Consider the following 14410-nt stretch of genomic DNA (forward strand, 5'->3'; position numbering starts at 1 on the left):
TTCCAATATCGCCAGTACTTCCGCCTGGAATACACTGGTGAAACCTGGGAGACCATACGACTTGGATACACCGTGTGTATTCGAGAAAACCCCCGCGCCGACTCCATAGGTCATCTTTGATCTGTCCGTAAAGAATACCGTGTCATAGTCTTGCAACACGCCGCCGGTCTTCCACTTTGCCCTGGTTGGAAGGTCCACAGCAAAGTTTCTGGTGAAGTTCAGCTTGTGTGTGACATAGTCCGTGGGGGATGCCCAGATTTCTCGAGGTATTTCATCTAGAATGTTGCTGTGGCCGTAGGACTTCGCTGCCCAGAATCCGGACTCACGTAGTCACTGCACTGCACGCTGCAACATATTTGATGTGGAGGTCAAGGGGGAGGAGATGCAGGAGTACATTGAGAGCATCTGCCGGGCAAGACTGCAGAGCCCCCGTAGCACATGCACACGCGGTTCTTTGAATCCTATTAAGCTTCGTTCTATTGTATTTCTTCTTCAAAGCCTGCCACCATACAATAGATCCGTACGTCAGGATCGGACGCACTACAGCGGTGTACATCCAGAGAACCATCCTCGACCGGAGACCCCATTTCTTGGCAAAGGTTCTCTTACAGGCATAGAAGGCTATACAGGCCTTCTTAACCCTCAGTTCTATGTTCAACCTCCAATTTAGCTTAGGATCCAGGATTACACCCAGATACTTTACATTAGACGAAGGAACCAATCTTTGTTCATTCAGCCGTGGTAGATGGAATTCAGGTATCCTTGTCTTGGTGGTGAATAGCATCAGTTGCGTTTTGGTTGGGTTTATGCTGAGTCCGCATCTTGCGGCCCACAGGCACACCATTCGCAACGCTCCTTCCATGATGTCGCTCATAATAGACAGAAACATCCCTGATACTAATATCACCAAGTCGTCGGCATACGCCACCACCTTCACCCCGCTGCTGTCTAATGTACGTCAAATTTTGTCCATTACTATTAACCGGAGCACCGGTGAGATAGCACCACCCTGGGGCGTGCCTCTGTTCACAGCTGTGGTGAAGTGGTAGCCTCCCAGATCGGATTGGATTATCCTGGTACTCAGCATGGATATAATCCAATGCGTGAGATACCCCTCCAATCCAATACCGGTCAAGGCTTCCTTGATGGCGTTGATAATGACGTTGTTGAAAGCTCCTTCTATATCCAAGAAGGCAGCAAGGGTATACTGCTTGTACTGCAGCGACCCCTCAACCGTTCCAATTACCTCGTGGAGGGCGGTTTCTGTGGATTTTCCTTTGAGGTAGGCATGCTGGGACTTAGAGAAAGGCGTTCTCTCCATAATCGTCCTTAAGTGAATGTCCAGGACGCGTTCTAGGGTCTTCAGCACGAAAGAGGTCAGGCTGATTGGCTGAAAGTCCTTCGCGGACTCATGACCGCGCCTGCCCGCTTTCGGTATGAAAACCACCCGTGCGCGCCTCCAGGACTGCGGTATGTATCCTAAAGTGATGCAGCTCTGGTAAATCTCAACAAGCCACGGCACAACCCTTTCCTGCTGCTTCTGTAGCATGACTGGCATTATGCCATCTGGGTCTGGAGATTTGTTTGCGGAGAAGCTGTTTATAGCCCAGCCGATCCTATCCCCGGTAATTACCGATTTGATAGTCTCGCACAGCTGGGGTTGCCGCAAACCCTCCAGGCGAGGTTCTGACTCACAGTCCTCCTCGCTGGAGGGAAAGTGCGTTTGTACCGGCAGCTCCAAGGTTTCACTAGAAGATTCCGTCCAGGAGCCTTCCGACTTTTTAAGGAAGGATGGATTCTTATGTTCCTTGGACAGAATCTTATTGAGCCTCGCGGATTCACTAGTGCTTTCAATGTTCTGACAATAGTCTAGCCAAGACCGCCTCTTGGCGGTCCTGATGGCCGACTTGTACTTCTTTAGGCAGTCCTTGTATGGCTGCCAGTATTTTTGCCTGTAGCAGATGTTGAAGATTTCTCTGGTCAGCTTCCTGAGACTAGAGAGATCTTCGTTCCACCACGGTGGCAGGGTCTTTTTGCTGTACTTAGCAGGGCACGAGACTTTGAAGGCGGCATCAAAAGCCTCCTCCAGAGCACCGACCTTTGACTCCAGTTAGTCTGTCGTGCCAATCCTACCAATTTGGGCACTGGAGAGTTTGTTCTTAATTACCTGACCAAACTTTCTCCAGTCGATCCTCTTGGGATCTGTAAAGGGCTTGGAGATCTCTGCGGCGAGATCTAGACTGAAGAGTATCCAACTGTGGTCAGAGAAGGATCTCTGGTCAGACACTCTCCAGTCCCCCACCCTAAGAATCCCTTTGTCGGTTATTAGGGTGATATCAAGGACCTTCTCCCAACCGTCACAGTTCTCCGAGCAGGGGAAATAAAAGGTTGGTGTACTGCTCCTGTTACACACCGTTAGATTTGAAGTAATAATAAAATCAAAGAATGACTCACCTCTTTCGTTGATTTCGGAGCTGCCCCAAAGCGTATGCCTTGCATTTGCGTCGCAGCCTATCAGCAGGTTGGCTTTCTTTGGTGTTATGGTGTTCGTCAGATGTTGTAGTTCTTCTGGCGGAGCTGATCGGTCGTGAACCATGTACGTCGAGGAAATATACACGTTCTCTGCCCCCACCTGCTCCAGCTTGACCACAACTAGGTCACTGGAACTCAGGCCCGGGCACAGGAAAGTGTGCAGACTCTTCCTCGCAAGAATACATGCTCTAGGTTTAGCCTGATCAGCGTCTCCTGTGCTGTGGAATAAATTAAAATATTTGCTTTGGAGCCCTTTGATGGTTCGGTCGCTTCCGACCCAGGGCTCCTGTATTAATGCGATGTCGATGTCTTCCTCTAAGAGGAAGACGAGCAGATTAGTCGAGGCATACTTCGAGTACTGCAGATTTATCTGCGTTACCCTCAGCATGAACTGCTTGCGTGGGGGGGGGGGGGGTTGTCAGCCCTCGTCGGACCGTTGATCGTCATCTCCTCCAACAGCTTGTTGGCGGCGTCGATTGGGTCAAGGTCGTCGTCCGGTTTTGCAGAGCGGAACACTTTTACTTTGGCATTCCTGACTCCGAACCACACTTTGTAATCAGCCTTTTTCAGTGCCTCCAGGCACTCCTCGTTTATGCGGAGTAGTACGGGCTGGTTGTTTATCTGAGGTTCCTCGTCCTTTATAACAACCCAGTCGTCCATGGGAATCCCGGGGTTGTGAAGGCGCAGGAAATGGACCAGCTTGTCCTTCTCCATGCGGATCTTCGGCAACCAAATGCGAGCGACCGGTCTCCTGGGAATCTCGTTGTAAGGGATAATCTTGAGCTTAACGCCCTCGCAAGCGTCGCTGATCTTAGCGACGCACGAGCCGAGAAAGTCCTTAGAGAACTGGTCCGTGCAAGCTATTACGTGGAACCCACGGACCACCTGAGATGAATCAAAGTGGGGAGTGAGTCCCGGGTGTTTGCCTCCGGTTTCCACGAGATGTTCATAGACCATGCCCGACAGCCTAGCCTCAACACTGGTCCAAACCTCCAGCGTTAGTTTGCCGCTAGCAGAATTGCCATCCGCCAGCGCCACACGTAAGTGACTCCTGGCCACATCGCTGAAGGTCTTCGCAGTACGTGGCCCGCCGGCTGACGATTGCTGTACAATTTCCTCCGTGTGTCGCTTGGCGTCTGCGCTCTTGCCCACTCTGCTCCGCTTCTTATCTTGTTCGACCTCGTCTTGAGATCGGTTGCGTTTTAGAGCGATGGGCTTCGCCTTCTGCTCGTCAGCCCGGCGTTTGCTGTTGTATTCATCAACAATCGTCTGGTATTTAGCGAGGTCTTTTTCATCCCACTCGTCGACAGTACCGGCCTCCGGGTAAATTGGTTAGAAACTTTTCCCCCTCTCTTAGTCCATGGACCTTTATGCTCCAACATCTGTAGTGACCGCTGCTTTGCGACGGCAGCGGAATCTCATTCGCCTTTTTCTCAAAATTACACTCCTTAACGTGCAATTACCCTAATTTTCGCCGCAGATTGCACATTATTGAATGCATTCGGGTGAATTTATCTTGACTGAAAACAATGATTTGCCACATCCGTAGGCGCACGCGCATTTTGTCGTAACATGAGCTTTCGCATTTCAGTCGAGTTCAAGGCATGAGGACCGGTTCGTGAGTGGACAACTGATGAACGGCCGGTGGGATTTAAAAACTTCACTGTTTTGTTGGAGCCGTATAGAGTGGAGTTGGTTGGTTTCTTGGTCTCCCGAATTCAGCTTCGGACATTAAGTAAGGTAAGCTTTCTGTTCAAAATTTTTATAGGTAATATGCTGGCTTGAAGAATGCCTTCTATTCTCGTATTCTTTTCTATTTTTCTTTCTTGTTTTTGTTTATATAAAAAGCAAATTGTAATATAGGAAGCCATGAATTTGAGCAACATTTTTCTTGATCTGAGGACTTCCTCCTTGATCCTGCAAAACTTTATTAGGGACATCCTCTAAATAACTGTCTGAGGATGTCAAGGATGGGAGGGAACCTCAGGGGTACGGCTCAATAATTGTCTGAGCAACCAATGATCGGGACTGTGGTCCGTCGTGGATCTTCCCTCTCGATCGCGGTACTTGAGTCTGGAGACTTATGGCCCTACACGCGCTGCCGAGCGGTTTTTTTCTTATTTTTCAGGTTTAGCTTCTGTTCCGATTTTTTTTGTTAGGCCGCCGCGAATTCCTTTGTTGGTTGTCTACTTTTAGATCCGGTGTGGACGAACGCATCGTTAATTTTGTACTAATGACACAAGAAGGATCAAGGCGCTCAAAGGACCCCCACATTCCCGAGCCTGGCTAGCACAGACGCGTGCAAGATCGTATCAACCGGACACTTTTATAAAGCTTCAGTCTTTGCGCGGGGACCTTCACGGTCAATTTCGCCAACTTTTTAGGTTTCTGGAATAGCTCTTCCCTCTAGGTGGTCTTCGACCACTCAGGAGGGGCGTGTGATCATCATATTTCCCTTAAGTTCATTACAAACACATTCAATTTGTAAAAATTCGACGACCCCTTCATCCAGGGGAATTGCAACTCATCAAATGCAAACTGATCTATTCTTGGAGTCAGTGTAGTAAATTGAGTGTTTAGCCCAGAAAGACAGTTCCATGAATCAAAAGAAGGGTCAGGAAGTTTGTCAATATTTGATCTGGATTGAGGATTTTCTTAATCCTTCGGCCTGGTTTATGATGAATAATTAGCACTTATTAGTACTCATTCAATATAATTAGTACTCATTACGTATTTGCAATATAAGTGGAGTGATTACCATCTGTCGTTACTTTCGGTCACACTGTTCCTAGGGCAGAGGTGAGGCTGCGTCTGATGAGTTGCCTTTGCTCAGGACGAAACCGTCAGGCAACTTTTTCCTGAAACAAAATTTTACGTTTGAGGATTCAAGGAGTCCTAAGTCCGCATCCAGTTGATGTCGAAGCGGACCAATTGAGAAGAAACTTTCTTCCACATTTATGGTCCACGGACCCTTCCTTTTTGAGCTAGATACTCAAACTTTAGAAGAAAAAAAAACTGACGTTTCCATCCAGGGTAGAGACGCTGGCTCTGCCTCTTTCCAGGGAACAGCTTGACCGAAAGTGGTCCGCTCCGACATCAACTGGAGTAGGACTAGTTTGGGTCCGAATTTAAAGGCGGATTTCACTTGGATATAATTCGCGTTCATATCGTGCTTGTCATTATACATAAAGGGGTGACTACTTACCTACCTGTAGCCACTTTCGGTCACGCTGCTCCCAGGCTACAGGTAGAGGTGGCGTCTGATGAATTCCTTCTGTCCTGGACGAAACCTTCAGCCACTATTTTGAAAATTTGAGGGTAAATATAGCATCACCCTATGCGTGTGTCTTGAGCTACCTTTAAGCGCTGCAATTCAGATTTTGTTTCCTAAAAGGAGATTAACTGTACCTCCGTCAGTTTAGGACTGACTTAGGCTCTTTTTCGTCCTGATATGATTGACACCTATGTCTTGTTTGGGGGGCTACTTAGGAGGGTGGAAAATTCCTGGTTACCATTTTGGGTCACGTTGCTTTCAGGGCAGTGGTGAGGTAACGTTGGATGGGTTGCCTCATCCCGGGACGGAACTGTAAGTCGTCTGATTTCCAGTATGTTCATCAGAATGACCCGTTTACTAATTTTTGCTGGCAGAGATTATCCAGATCGATATTTCATATAACTTTTTAGTAATCTACGGAACCCATTAGATAGTTCATGTGCTCATCGTCCGTGTCGACCCTCCATTCCCTTGTTACCATTACTACGCCTCCTACCCGAGCAAGACATAGTAAACGGGGCCGACAATCTAATGTTGGAAACATCAATTACTTTATAGTTGCGGTATGATTATAGACAATTTTAATAACCTGCTATAATTAGAAAATGATAGCACTCTGATGCTAACAGAATGGCAACTTTGCGAATGTGCAATAACAATCATAATAATCGTTACCGTTCCTGCGCTTTTCGAAGTCCATTTTAGCGTTGAACGTGAGAAGACAGGTGCCGAGAGGAAAGCCTTTTATGTTTAGATTTCCTATCACGACATGGTTTCAGAGTTAATGAGTTTAAAACACGACATGGCGATTTTTTTGCTAAGCATGTGGTGTAATGTTGGTTACATATTAATTACGGAAGATATTAGCACAAGGGGGAGGTGAGCTCGTAATCGATTGCGGTGCTTTCAAGCTGGAGTGTCTGACTTTCTATGTGAAAGTAGATTTACTGCCAGCGAGTTGTGGAAACTATGCTATCGATGTGGGTGGAACACGGTAACATGAACTCCTCCAAAATAATCCCAAGCAAGCAAGCTACCTAGATGGACAGTTTTTGACTCCGTGCTCAGCAGGAAAGATTCTTGTTTGTTGGAGGCTTTTCGTATTACTTCATTTACTTTTCCTTAATTTCAAACCATTTCAAAGAAATACTTATAAATTTAAGCAGGTCCGGATTCTTGCATCATAGCGCATCCATTTTCAGTCCAAAAAACAGAGCCCCAAATCATGCCTCCCTTTGCAACTTTTCGACTCTTTATTACACTTACTCTGAAGCTTTCAGCAACAAAAAGCAGATGCCAAACAGCAATTAATTGATTACTGGATGGTGATGGAGTCGATTTTGTTGTATTTTTCCTGATTTCATCAGTTGTGGATCCACGAGGTATATATATACGCGTAGTGAAAGGATGGAGCCAGGAGCGAAATAATAAAAATTCTCGACCATTTATCTGAGTCGTGATAAATGTTTGATAATTTATTATTTTGGATTTTTTTTGCACATCAGCGTGTTGTATGGATTCCATGTAACTTACAGAGCAGCCAGTTCTCATCGACGCGATTAATTATTTTGATCGCGAGAGCTGAGTAAAGGAGGTAGTAGCGGGACGATGACAGGGGCTGTGATAAAGATCCCAGCCTTGATACTGCTCGATAACATTTTGTAGGAAACATATGCCAGACGAAGGCTACCTAGCCTCAAATTGTAATCAATGTTGTCTAGGATCATATTCTTTTCAAGGAAGTTGGGTTTTTTTGCAGAAAATTCGGGACTCACAAAGGTCTCGCAAGTGAAAAGCTAAGAAATTTTTTCAGCATGATTGAGGATGAACGAGGACCATGACCATAATTTCCACTACCATTACCTCAGCTCCACGATATTTCCAAGTCCCCAAAATTACAGAAAAAAGATATTCTATTCTGAAATAGTTGGTTCCTTCGCAAAGTTACCGGTTCGCAAAAAGTCATGAAGGACCTTCAGCCCCACAATAGCAATCATCAATCAATCACTGGCCTGACATTAATTATTTGTGTCAACGGTGCGTGTGTATGTTACATCCATGCACTTCTTGTTCATCCTGTCCATTTCAATACCCAACCCCGACAACAATCAAAGAGACAGACAGTGGACGACTTAGCGGATAGGATGATTCAAGGCAGTAGGTACTGAGATAATTGGGCGCAAAATTCTCAAAACTGACAACAAATCACAGGATGCATTTTTCTCTGGAGAACAAAAGATCGTATTGGCATTCCACATGAAATTGCATTTTTCAATTTTACTTTTATTTGTCATTGCATTCTTACCCTTTATCCGGGACTATGTCTGTTTTTTGTCACCGGCCACTGTGGCTGTTGTACGCCATCCTCCCTTTGTTGATAGTGTCGTGTCGGCTTTGATGCGACATTTTTATGCAATGGAATCTCTTTTTTGTTCTGAATATAAAATGTTCCAATTGACATTGGAGCGGAATACGGTGACAAACGTGACATATTCACGATCGATGCCATCAATCAATGTGTCAAGATGAGAGGAAAATATTTTGGCATGGTCTTTTTGCACCGTGGATTTGTTGTGGATTTTTTGGTGACCAATTATAATTTAGGCATTGATTCTTTAGGTAGCAGAACATCACCTTATTTTATCGATTGTCAGTTGGGAAGTTTTTAGGGTATCCATGGTCCTTGGTTTTAAGTGACGTGACTATGATTAATTTCGGAAATGCAGTTGAGCTGGGTCAAAAGGTTCCTTTTTGGAACCAAGCACTTCTTCACATTATCCTTTCATCCTTCTATCAATTAAATTGATTGCAAAAAACACTTTAAGCTAAGAAGAATCAAGGGAAGAATCAAAAGGTCCCACACCGATCTGAATCACATGAAAATATTTGCCACGTTGGGCGCCAAAATGAATTTCTTAATTATTCCGTAATTCTGCTTCATTTATTCTCTCTACAGCTTTCCACAGCACAATTGGAAGATTCCAATTGCGGGGCGCAATAGGATGTCTCGTAGTCGTTGCGACAATGATGTTTCCTGTCCCACCTCCGCTGGAGCAGGAAGGTGGTGAAGAGGGCCACCTTATCAAAGGCTGCCCTGGAGATCCACGATGCATGTTGTGGAAAGGGAGAACGGGAGTAGATGACTGGCATGTTGCAGGCGGTGGCAGAGGCCCAGCATATAATAGGGAGCTGAATCGTAAGCCTTTTTAATCTCTCTACACCTTCGCACAGCACAATTGGAAGACCCTCATTTGCGGAGCGCACTAGGATGTCTTCTAGTCGTTGCCACAATGATGTTTCCTGTCCCATCTCTGCTGCAGCAGGAAGGTGGTGAAGAGGGCCACCTTATCAAAGGCGACCCTCTTCACTTCAACCATTGCGAGGCAGATCGCAAACCATTCGAAAGTCGAATGTAGACGTGGCGGCAATATGTAAACCGTACCGAAGTTACGACAGTGCTACGTGGGTGAAAATCTCATCGAGAAACGCGGCGATATGGGCATGTGGACAGCAAGCCATTCAAGAACCAATGGTATTCCCGGAAGCCGGCTTTGCACGGGCCAAAGCCATCGGCGTCCATATCTATAGCTGCTATGCTCCTCCCAGTGCAACCTTAACGTAATATGAGGAGATTCTAAACAGCTTGGTGCTGGACGCTAGAGGCCACAGCCCCAAAATCATTACCGGCGACTTCAACGCGTGGGCTTTAGAATGGGGAATACGGCTGACGAACACCAGGGGCCAAATCTTGCTTGAAACCTTCGCGGAGCTGGACATCGGACTAACCAATATTGGATGCGTGCCCACCTTCTGAAGCAGAGGACTAGGTTCAATCATCGATCTAACTCTCCTCAGTAACTCATTGGCGAGAGCAATAGTCTGGCAGGTGAGTGAACACTGCACCCACAGTAATCATCAGGCCATCTTTCTCGACATCAAGAACGGGGAAGCCGACAGCCGAGTGAGTATCAAAAGCGGAAAACCCAGAATAGCTGGGTGGTTCACTGGAGCTTTCGAGTGAGAGACATTCCTGGCAGCTTTAGAAGGAGGTTACAACCGACGCAAGTCCCATCACCATAGGAAACCAAATTACAAGTGGAACCAAGAAATCGCGCTGTTGAGAGCAACGTGCCTGTACAGAACGAAGCTTTTCTAAAGGACCTGAGGGACGCCAGAACATCAGCAGCCGGAGAAAGAATACCGCGATCTTCGAAGTAGCCTTAAGAAGGCTATACGTGTCTCTTGTCCAAAATAATCGCAATACTTTTCCGACAACAAGAAGAAAGCGGACCTCATTCAATGGTTCAACAAGACATCTTCACAATCCCCGGGGTGACCGAAGAGGAACTAATAGAAATTGGAGACCATAATGCTCCGGGATTGAACGAGATTCCGAACAAAGCACTGAAGATGGCTGCTAAAATCAGGCACACATGGTTCATAGCTACATTTGAATCAGGCATGGTTGAAGGAATGTTTCCCCCCCAGTGGAAGAGGCAGCGAATGGTTCTGCTACCGAAGCCCGAAAAACTAACTGACGCTCCCTCTTCATATCGCTCTATCAGTCTTTTAGATATTATGGGGAAGATATTGAAGAGGTTGATGTACAACAGGCTGCTTCCGTTCGTCGAGGTAGTGGGTGGTCTATCGGAGCGGCAATATGGGTTTCGTTTGGTCCCATTACAACGGTCGTAGACCTGGTCCGGGAGTCATCGGCCGCTGGTAAGTACCGCGCGGTGGTAACGCTGGAAGTCAGGAATGACTTTAACTCAGCCAACTGGGTTTGGATTAAGGAGACCGTGGCTAAACTGGGTGTCCCTGGTTACTTAGCACGGATAATCGAGAGTTACCTTTCGGAGAAACTTTTTTGGTACGAGACGGACGACGGACCGAAGGAATATATTGTGACAGCCGGTATTCCCCAAGGCCCCGTACTGGAGCTGCTGCTGTGGAGCCTAACGTATGACGGAGTGCTCTGCCTTCGCGTGCCAAGGGAGGCAATATTGATTGGTTTTGCAGACGACCTGGCAGTGTTGCAGCAGTTGCGGAAGGCCACCAGGACGTGGAACTATATGCAAGTGAAACCATTCATGTTTTCAAAGCATGACTCCAAATGGTAAAATTGGACCTGGTGGAAGATAAGATAAAGGCGGTCTTTATTATCAATCGCAGGAAAACAACACTGTCAAAATCCGCGTTGGTAATCATGAGGTCGTTTCAGAATCAAACATTAGATACCTGAAGGTGACGATTAATGCCAAGTTAAGCTTCAAGGGGCACTTAGACTATGCGTGTGAAAAGGCAGCAAAGGCTAGTTCATCTCAAGCAAGGATGATGCCTAATATTGGAGGGCCAAAATCTAGCCGCCGGCTGCTTATCGCTGGGGTGGTGAAATCCATCCTGCTATACGCGGCTCCTGTCTGGGTGTGCGCACTGGATAACACAGCGAACCAGCGAGGGGTAAGTTCGTCATACCGGTCAATCGCGCTGAGGGTGTGCAGTACATATAGAACGGTATCAGGTGAGGCATTGTGTGTCATCGCGGGAATGATTCACACACTGTTCCCGGCCGAAGTGACCGCGGGCTTCCTAAAACCCACTAGGAAGGAGCTGTATATGAGATGACAGCAACGGTGGGATAATTTCGAAAAGGGCCACTGGACCCATACACTGATCCCGTGTATTGAGAGATGGGTCGAGCGCATGCATAGAGAATTATTATAAATTACCATCTAACGCAGTTCCTTACGGGACACGGTGGATATAGGAATTACTTGCATCGCTTCGCATTGGATGAGTCTCCAGACTGTCCTGAATGCGCCGCTACGCCCGAGGATCCGGAGCATGATACGTTCCACTGTCCGAGATTCACGAACGAAAGAAGGCGGTAAAACGATGCCCTCAACGCAGTTATCGGGCCCCATAATTGTGGAAGAGATGCTGACGTCTGCAGCAAACTGGGGTGCAATAAACGGAAAAGTAACTGCGATGCAGAAGAAGCTTAAAGAATTTGAACGAGTTCTGAAAGCGCAACGGACGCGTGACTTAGTTGCGCTGGTGCAAACCAGAGCCCTCCTCGCTGTAACGTGGAGCAATTCATATATGTGTTTGCCGTTGATATAGAAAAAACGGGTACAACAAACTGCTCTTCCGCCCTCCGTAGTGAAGTGTGGTCTTGAGGGATCCACGGCATCTCACAGAAAGGGCCGATCTTTGACAATACTTCGTTAATGGTACCAGGTCCAGAATACTTCCGTGTCCATATAATGCTGGGATGAATTTACCATTTTTAGCATCTAGTTTGTCATAATAGCTTACAGCTGTCAAATATGTAGATATGACCTGAATGGCTAGACTCCCATGATCGACCTTTTTATACCAATTGCCCATTTCATTCACAGATTTTACCACTTCATTTAGTTTCTCAGCAAATTCCATTAACTTTTGCACGCTAGCGGAATTGTAAGCCTTTATCCGTTTGTTCAGCATCAGATTCTTTTGGGCCATCGTTTGTACCATTGTAAGTTGATTATCCTGGAGAATGTCGATATCGCCGTAGACTTCTTCATAAACTACGAACATAGATGTTAATACCTTCCCCAGTAAGCCCCTTTTGAATCTAGTTGGTGTACTCAGCAGCTCTTCAATTTTACGGGAAAGATCTTTGCATTTGAAGGTAAGATGCTTAACCATGCTATGACAGCGGGTTGTTTTACTAATCGTCTTAGTATGCGAACACATCGTCCTTGTCATGTCAAGAACTAAATTTATGTCCTGATGATCCTTCAGCGTAGCTTTTATTGTAAAGTTGGCCTTCAACCTCAGATTACCTAGGATGACTCTGCCTTGACCAAGTTTTTCGACGTGGTACCCAGCATGGGGCCTCCATATTTCTTATTTGCTGGTAGATGCATTCTGCGCGAACATCATCCCCAACGACAGGACCAAGATTGTCAAATTTAGCAGCGATCGTGCTCTGTTGCATGGCGCCATCCGTACTTTCTTTGGCCGTTGTGCCTGCCTAGCTTTGGTACCAGATTGTTCTCTCGATACTCCCATGCTTCCGGTAATTTTCTGGGAAATATCGGCTTGGCGTACTGCACACGATGGCAATGGCCTTTTCTGCTTGGGATGAATCGTTACCTCTGATGCCAGGATGTTCTCCGGGTCATTTGGAAGCTCAGTCGGCAACGCCAACCTGCTTCTCCTGGCAGCCATGGTAACATACGGTGACGGCGCGGACTCTTCCATCATCTCCTGAATGGACCTTCAGGATTCGTCCTAACAGCTACTTTGTCAGCAGAGTATCGCGTTCTAGTAGAAGAACCAGCTGTCCGGTCATTACATTCGGAGCCACATCAATCCATTTTGTTCTGGTCCGTAAACGACATGGATATTCTCGAGTCCACCTCTGCCAAAACGTCTGATGTATCGCCTTCAATTGCTGCCACCACTCGTACAGACTCCGTTGAGTCCTATCAACTTCAACAACTGCTGCCAATGCCCGTTGCACCAAAAAATGACTTGGAGTCAAAGCTTCGAGATCGTCCGGATTATTCGAGATTGGAACAAGAGGTCTTGAGTTCAGGCAAGCCTCAGCCTGGCACAAGACGGTCGGAAATTCTTCGAATGCTGATATAATTTTTGCTTCGTCGAGCACGCACTTCAGATATTGTTTAGCTGACTTCACTGCGACCTCACAGAGACCGCCGAAATGAGGTGTAGCTACAGGAAGAAATTTCCAAATTATACCATCTTTCGCGGATATAGCTGCGACCTTTTTTGATACCACATCTATCGCCTGCTGCATCTCCTTGTCCAAGTGGTTGCTTGCTTCTACGAAATTAGTACCGTGATCGCTGTAGATCTTGAAGTAAAGGCTGGCGGTGAATCTTTTGAAAGCTGCCAGGAAGGCTTCGGTGGACAAGTCGCTTACTAGTTCCAAATGCACAGCCTTGGTCACCATGCATACGAAAACGCAAACGTACCCTTTTAGAATAGCATTAGACCAGCCTTTGGACATCCGTGTCCTGAATGGACCTGCGTAATCTACTCCGCAATGCAAAAAAGGCCGGTTGGGGATGACACGAACGGCAGGAATATAAGTTCGTATATTCACATATTTCACACATGTCAGACAACGATGGATTTCGCTTCGAATCACTTTTTGATCGTTTAGAATCCAATACCGCATCCTCAAATAATTCCGGACAATCGTTACTCTCCCATGCAGAGTAGTTTTATGCCCTTCCCGTATTATCAGAAATGTGACATGGTGACTTCGAGGCAACAGGATTGGGAGCTTGTGGTCATTTGCTACGTCAGTATTTCGCAGTTTACCTCCTACCCTTAGTAAACCTTGGTTATCGATGAACGGATGCAGGTTTCCTAGCCTGCTTTGTATGGAATTAGAATTCCATTTTAGGATATCTTCAATCTCCTTAGAAAACTCAGTCCTTTGTACAAAGCGAAGAGCCCGAAGTCGATTCTGTCCGTATTCTTTGGGAAATTTGACCTCTCAGTTGCGTTACAAACCGAAGAGCATAAGTCGCAACCCTTACCAGCTTGGAAAAACTTGAAACCCGCTCCAACAAATCAAAGTAC

General features: G+C 46.5%; 1 protein-coding gene across 1 annotated transcript; it reads right to left on the reverse strand.

Moving 5' to 3' along the window:
* Positions 1–13094: 13094 nt before the first annotated feature.
* On the reverse strand, positions 13095–14000 carry LOC119652195. Its single transcript, XM_038056138.1, has one exon. The coding sequence runs from the start codon at positions 13998–14000 to the stop codon at positions 13095–13097; it is 906 nt and encodes a 301-aa protein (XP_037912066.1).
* Positions 14001–14410: the final 410 nt, after the last annotated feature.

This window comes from Hermetia illucens, chromosome 3 (assembly GCF_905115235.1).
Source record: "Hermetia illucens chromosome 3, iHerIll2.2.curated.20191125, whole genome shotgun sequence".
Lineage (NCBI taxonomy): Eukaryota > Metazoa > Arthropoda > Insecta > Diptera > Stratiomyidae > Hermetia > Hermetia illucens.